The 7500-nt window shown below is 45.2% G+C and overlaps 1 protein-coding gene across 4 annotated transcripts in view; it reads left to right on the top strand.

Moving 5' to 3' along the window:
- Window positions 1–7500, top strand: part of LOC143018636 (uncharacterized) — an 838227-nt gene that overhangs the window by 805363 nt on the left and 25364 nt on the right. For all 4 annotated transcript variants that reach the window (XR_012965769.1, XM_076174189.1, XM_076174188.1 and 1 more), the window contains one exon: window positions 3638–3673. Coding sequence is in view for 3 of the 4 variants with exons in the window: in XM_076174189.1 (XP_076030304.1) it covers window positions 3638–3673 (36 nt within the window). In the remaining variant the exon portion in view is untranslated. The remainder of the gene's footprint in view (window positions 1–3637; window positions 3674–7500) is intronic.

Raw genomic sequence — 7500 nt, 5'->3', positions numbered from 1 at the left:
CTCTCTCTCTCTCTCTCTCTCTCTCTCTCTCTCTCTCTCTCTCTCTCTCTCTCTATATATATATATATATATATATATATATATATATATATATATATTTCTCTCTGATCCTCTATTTCTCTCTCTATCTCTCTCTCTCTCTCTCTCTCTCTCTCTCTCTCTCTCTCTCTCTCTCTCTCTCTCTCTCTCTCTCTCTCTCTCTCTCTCTCTCTCTCTCTCTCTCTCTCTCTCTCTCTCTCTCTCTCTCTCTCTCTCTCTCTCTCTCTCTCTCTCTCTCTCTCTCTCTCTCTGCCTCTCTCGCCTTCTCTTCCTCCTCCTTTTTCCTCTTCTTTGCCTTCTACGCTTTCCTCGCCGTCTACTTCTACTACTACTCCTCCCCTCCTTCGTTTTCTTTTATTCCTTTTTCTTCGCCTTTTTCTTCGTCTTCTTATTTTTCGATGTTTCACTCCACCGAAGTATGGAGCCGTTTATCTTGAAATGAATGAAATTGCCAAACGTCAGAGAGACCAAAACCCTTAAAGTCGGAGAAAAGACTCCCGAGTTCAGAGAGTCTATCGTCTTCCTGCAGTGGCTCACTGTCCAGCCCACTTTGTGTCGTCAAAATTCACTTTCATATTATTCCATTTCTTATTTTGTTTATTTGTTTCTTTGTTAGTTTATATACCCCTCTATTTATGTATTATTTTATTTATATTTACGTATTGTTATTGTTATCGTTATTATGATATTGTTGTTGTTATTGTTATTTTTCAGTCGAGGATCGGACTCACGTACTGAATCAAGTCTCCATCGATCGAGACCCTTGTAAGGGTTCAGGTCCGCCCATGACTTGCGTAATTAAATCATTTGACGGCAGCTTTAAAAGGAGTTACGTATACGATAACTTTACAGGTGATGGAGGGAGTGGAGGAGGAGGAGGAGGGCATAAAGGGAGAGGAGGAGGAGGAGGAGGGCATAAAGGGAGAGGAGGAGGAGGAGGAGGAGGAGATAGAGGGAGAGGAGGTGGAGGAAGGGGAGGAGGCGGAAGAGGAGGTGGAGTAGGTGGCGACCCACCTCGCAGACAATCGAATCACTCTTTGATCCAATCGACATCGAACTGTCGCCTCATCATCCTCTTTTCTATTCGGGACTTCCTTCCTCCTCCTCTTCCTCCTCCTCTTCCTCTTCGTCTTCCTCCAACTCCTGATGCTGCTGCCTCCATAAGGTCCTCCTCTTTTTCCTCCTCCTCTTCCTCCTCCTCCTCTTCTTCCTCCTCCTCTTCTTCCTCCTCCTCCTCCTCCTCCTCCTCCTCATCCTCCTCCTCATCGTCCTCATCCTCCTCTTCTTCCTCCTACTCCTGTTGCTGCTCCCCGTCACATCCTCCTCCTTTCCCTCATCCTCCTGCATCTTTTTCCCTCCTCCTCCTCCTGCTCCTACCCCCCCTGACCCTCCTATTTCCCTTCCTCCTCCTCCTCCTCCTCCTTGTTATCCTACTTTCCTTTGTTTCCCCGTATTCCGTCACCGTACCCATCTTTCTTCTCCACTCCCTCTTATTGCCTTCCTTCTCACCACCTTTCTCTTTCTCTTCTTAGATACCCTAGAACTTCTCCTCCTCCTCCTCCTCCTCCTCTTTCTCCTCCTCCTGTTTCAAGTTCTTTCTTCTTCCCAGTGGTGAAAGTTTTTTGGAGGGATCAGTATCTATCACCGCCTGTTTCCCGTCCCACAATCTTCTTCCTGCTTTGTCTATCCTCCACCCCCATTTACCTGTTCGGAGCTACTCCCGTGTGTACCAGCTGTTCGCCAACTAAATTAGCTGCCAGTTCGTCTGCCACTCTTCCCCCCGGCCTCGCCCGTCTGTCCACCTGTTGAACCATCTGTCTAATTACATCTTCATACCATCTGCCGTCTGTCCTCCTGTCTCAGGCTGACCCCCTCCCCCCCCCCACCAGGCTCTTTCTGTTGTTCTTCAGTGTGATCTTTGGGGTACTCTGCAAGAAAGGAATCAAGTTGGGCTTTCATAGGTTAATCTTCAGGCGTTTGAGATCACTCCCTTTCTGCTTTTTAGTGATGTTTGAGATTACCCGGTCACCGTGGCCGGATACAGCGGGGCCGCGGATATCCTGTAAGAGATGATGGAGTTCTCCATTAGGATTATTTTTATGAACACAGCTCCAAAATAATCTTTAGTAGTTTAATAAGGATTATTAATTTACCCAAATGCTGCGTAACCTAATCTAACCTAACACCAGAATGGTCTCTATGACCTCTCCATTTATTTATTTATTTATTTATTTATTTATTTTTTGCTCATTATGATAAATTGTTTTACTCGTGTTTCCTTTTGTCTCTGATGTATTTTTTTTTTTTCCAAAATCCTCTTTGTAAAAGTTGAGGACTTTTTATCTAGATTTTCATGTGTTTTTTTCTGAAAGGGAACAAATTTAACGTTTTTTTCGAGACACATGGAAAGGTAATAATGAGACCACATCCTTTCTCTGATTATTTTTCCATTGAAGGCACAAACTTGGATCCTCTTTGTCCAATCTTTTTTTTTTTTTTATCTATTTGATTTCATTTCAAAAATAAAAACAGAAACCTCTATCGTAGTTATGATCTCTGTCCGTCCTCCTTCTCCCTCTCCTCCTCATCCCTCCTTCCTCCCTCCTCCTCCTCCTCCTCCTCCTCATCATCATCATCATCATCATCATCCCTCCTCCTCCTTCCTCCTTCTCCCTCTTCCTCCTCCTTCTTCTCCTTCCTCTCTCCTCCTCCTCCTCCTCCTCCTCCTCCTCCTCCTCCTCCTCCTCCTCCTCTTCCCGCTTCCTCCTCATCTTCCTCCCTCCTTCCTCTTCCTCCTCCTCCCTTCTCCTCCTCCTACCTCCTCCTCCTCCCTCCTCCCTCCCTCCCTTACCCCGCGGAGGCCCCCCACTCCCTTGTCACCCATCACCGTCGGCATAGGTTCCTCCCCATCGCCCCGTAATGCAATAGATCGAACTGTCATCTCACCCTCGCCGACCCCTCCCGCTGGGCGTGAGTTAGGACAGAAGCTCTCGTCTTTTAGACGTGAAACCGCGAGGGCGTGGTAGGATGAGGCCAGCAGGGGTCCGAGGGTGGAGATGGGGGTCCTCAAAAGTGAATGAAATCGTCTGGCGGGACATTTTGACAAGGAAGGTGGCCGCTGTGGCTGATGACTGTTTTAAACGTGTTGTGTGACGCACACTGGAGAAGGTGGGATGTAACTGTGTGTGGGTGTGTGTGCGTGCGTGTGTGTGTGTGTGTGTGTGTGTGTGTGTGTGTGTGTGTGTGTGTGTGTGTTTGCACCAAGTAATACCTCGTGGTACACAGACTATTTTGTTTGTGTACAGCTCATTTATTTTTTATTATGTTATTTATATTTTCATTATTGGTATTATTATTATTGTTATTATCATTATTTTTGTTATCATTATCATTGTTAATGATAATGATGATAATGATAACTGTACTTTTTGCACAAATTTATGTGTTTGTTTTTCATTTCCATTTTCTTTCACTCTTAAGGTTGTGTCTCTCGTAATGTACGCCAAATCTAGCAAGCTATACATGAAACTAATTTTTTTTTTTTTTAAATCAATAATTCGTTGTGTCTAAAATCCTTTTTTTTCTTTTCCTCTTTCAGATCGGCCGCAAGGACTTGTTTATCAGTAGCCGTGAGGTGAGTACAAAATTCTCCCATTCAGTTCCTCAATTCTCAACTCTCCACCTCAGCTCTTAGCTCTTTTCCTCAAATCTCAGTTCTCCTCAACTCACCACCTCAGCTTTAAGCTCTTTTCCTCAGTTCTCAGTTCCCCTCAACTCTCCACCTCAACTCTGAGCTCTGCTACTCAGTTCCCCTCAACTCTCCACCTCAACTCTGAGCTCTTCTCCTCAATTCTCAGTTCTCCTCAACTCTCTGGCCTCCCATCCCATCTCGCCCCAAATCTATGCTCTTAATTCCAACTTAGCTGTTATCAACTTTAAAAAAAAAAAATCATTTTTCAGCTCTCCCCCTCAACTATCAACTCTCTCCTCCTCATCCACCTTGTTCCCACCTCCTATTAGGCCTTGTTCATATTAGCAGTTTGAACCGCGTGGAAACCGCAGCGGTACCGCATAGTCAAAGATAAACTACACGGTTGTGTCAATGCCTGCATTGACTTGTATTGTAATTGAACCACTAGTGAGCTCACTCCTCGACGAAATAAAAATGTCTGTTAACCAGAAAAAATATATGAATCTCGCCACCATGCTGAAGGTTTAGCCTCTTCACCAAAACACTTCATTGGTTTTATTCTGGTTGACGGCTGAAATTTTTATTCAGTTGTGAGAGGTACTTGAACCTTAACTGGTTGACCGAGACACCATGTGACTGACGTCACGGCATCAGTGGTTCCCAGTCAGCTTCTTGTAGATCCTTCACTTATGAAATGCTGTTTCTGACGACTCTTGAGGACCTCTTCAACACTGAATAAAATCTTTGGTCTCCACGAACTGCTGCTGGTATCGGTCCTGGGGGCTCTTGACGACTCTTGAGGACCTCTTCAACACTGAATAAAATCGTTTGGTCTCCACGAACTGCTGCTGGTATCGGTCCTGGGGGCTCTTGACGACTCTTGAGGACCTCTTCAACACTGAATAAAATCGTTTGGTCTCCACGAACTGCTGCTGGTATCGGTCCTGGTGACTCTTGACGACTCTTGAGGACCTCTTCAACACTGAATAAAATCGTTTGGTCTCCACGAACTGCTGCTGGTATCGGTCCTGGGGACTCTTGAGGACCTCTTCAACACTGAATAAAGTCGTTTGGTCTCCACGAACTGCTGCTGGTATCGGTCCTGGGGACTCTCTTGAAAGGTGTCGTGAACACCCGGAGGACCCCGGCATGGGACTCCTGACTAGGAACCCAAGAAGACTGGGACCAGTCCACTACATCCCAACTTCTCTGTATAAACCAGAGGTTCTTAGCTTATCTCCTCATGCATGCTATAATGTTCTTTGAAGTCCTGGAGACCATTTTTCAACTATGAATAAAGTCGCTAAACATTCACTAACTACCACTAGGTTTTGGCATGTGGCCCCACTAGTGAATCCCTCTGGCCCACTAGGTGTTTCATTGACCATATGTTGTGGACCACCACAGGATTGGTCCAGGGACAGCCCTTTGGCTGATGGAGTTCTCCTTCACCTGAATAAAAACGCCTGACGGCCAACAGAACAAAACATTGATTCATAAATATCTAACCTTGTGGCTGCTTGAGGTTCTCCTATTAGCTGAATACAATCGCCATGCGGCACCTGAAACAAAAATTCTAAGTTGGTTTCGGTGATCAGAGTGTGAATACTTGTACAAGACCACACCACCGCATGGTGCACTCTACCACATTGCACCACAGTGCACCACGGTGCTCCACCTGGAAGCACCAACTCCAGAAGAGTAGTTCTCCTTTAAGGTAATTGAACTCGTTTCGGAGACAGCATAACCTTGCTAGTACTCCCTACTCCCTACGCTGCTCCCCTCACAAGTACTCCCTGGCCTTAGGTAGTGTTCCTCTCATAGTCTATATCCTCCTCCCTACTCCCTACATGTACTCCCTAGCCTTAGGTAGTGTTCCTCTCATAGTATATCCTCCTCCCTACTCCCTACATGTACTCAATGGCCTTAGGTAGTGTTCCTCTCATAGTCTGTACCCTATTCCCTACTCCTTATACTACTCTACCGTCTCTGTAGACTCTACAGGCTTCCTTACTCCCTCAGATATACTCCCTGATCATATGCTTTGTTCGCCACATACCCTCCTCCCTACTCCCTACTTGTGTAAACATACGCCCCCTACCTTTACATACACTCCCATGTGAACATGCGCTTTACAGAGTTTGTTTCGTGCTCCAAGTCATAGGCTTCCGTGCGTAGATCCCCATAGCAGGACTCCCATAAGCTTTTGCACGCAACTGTTGTCCGCTTTGCATTCCTCATGTTCCTTTTCGTAAGGAATAATCTGTCGACGGCCAAGAAATCAGGAAGAGACGTACCACCTGGTACGGATGGATGCCAGCGGTACTCTTATGTTACCAGGGGGAGGGGGGGGAGTGATTATAAGATAAATGAAATTCTATGACGGCAACATGAATAAAAAAGAAAATCAACAATCTCTCGACCGGTTTCTTTCTGTTGTTCTCGTTTTTCTCTCTTCTCTCTTCTCTCTCCCTTCTCTCTCTTTCTCTCGCCGTCTCTCTCTTTCTCTCTTGCCCTCTCTCTCTCTCTCTCTCTCTCTCTCTCTCTCTCTCTCTCTCTCTCTCTCTCTCCCTCTCTCTCTCTCTCTCCCCCTCTCTCTCTCTTTCTCTTCCCTTCCCTTCCCTTCCCTTCCCTTTCTTTCAAGGGTTCTCTCCCAGTCTCCCTCTACCTCCCTGTTCGTTCTCTTTCTTTCTCTCTTGCTTTTTGCTTTATTGCCACAATTTCTCAGACTTGCATCATCCATTTATCTTGTCCCCTGCCTTTCGCAAAGCGTCTTTTCCATTTTACTCTTATTTATCTTTGTTCCCTCTTTGTCCTCTCCCTTGTTCCCCATTTTCTCCTCCCCCCCACCTTCCTTCTCTCCTCTTTCTTTATTCTCTTCACCTTTCTCTTCTCCCCCCACATCCGTTTGTTATTACTTTTGTCCTCTTCCTCATTGTCTTCTCTTATTGTCTGCCTTTCAATCTCTCTTTTCCTTTGCCTCAACACCACCATCATCATCATCATTATCATCATCATCGTCGTCATCATCATCATCACCATCATCACCACCATCATCATCATCATCATCATCATCATCATTATCATCGTTACGACTATCATCATCATCATCATCGTCATTATCATCATCATCATAATTATCATCATCATCATCATCATCATCATCATCATCATCAATCTCCTTCATATTCCACTCACGACCTCATGTTTTCATGATTGTAAGAAAAAAAAATCACTTCAGGTTCATTAACGTTGTTGACAATGTGTTTCTCGACCTCGTGGCTTCTTTCTCCCTCCCCATCCCCCCCCTTTCCCCTCCTCCCAACCCTCCCAACCCAGCTCCTAGTAGCTGACACATTACAGCAATGGCACGCTGGGTCAGGACATCATATGGGGAAGTACTGTATAACTTCATTCTACACCTACTGAATGAATTTGTAGGATTTTTCTTAACCTCCTATATAATGATCCACTCGTTCTTTCTATTTATTTGTCTTTAGAAAATTATCATTGTGTCAATGAAAAAAAAAGGGGGGGGGTCGATTATTTTTTTATCATGGACAGGGACCGAAACGGGACCAGCTGGCACGGATAACATGTAAACTTTGTTTAAAGGACTCTTTGACGTCACGCCTCTTCGGTATCGGATTCCGAAAAAAAGTATCTCGCGGCACGGAAAGGATTTGTTTGCCACAATGGTTGTGAATTGTGACATGTTCATATGTCCTCAGCGCTCTCTCTTTGTCTCTTTCTCTCTCTCTCTCTATCTA

Source organism: Oratosquilla oratoria, chromosome 35, assembly GCF_046742065.1.
Source record: "Oratosquilla oratoria isolate Oo_2021 chromosome 35, ASM4674206v1, whole genome shotgun sequence".
In the NCBI taxonomy this organism is placed as follows: Eukaryota; Metazoa; Arthropoda; class Malacostraca; order Stomatopoda; family Squillidae; genus Oratosquilla; species Oratosquilla oratoria.
Note: the sequence above shows the minus strand (reverse complement) of the source record. Positions and strands in the feature narration are given on the sequence as shown.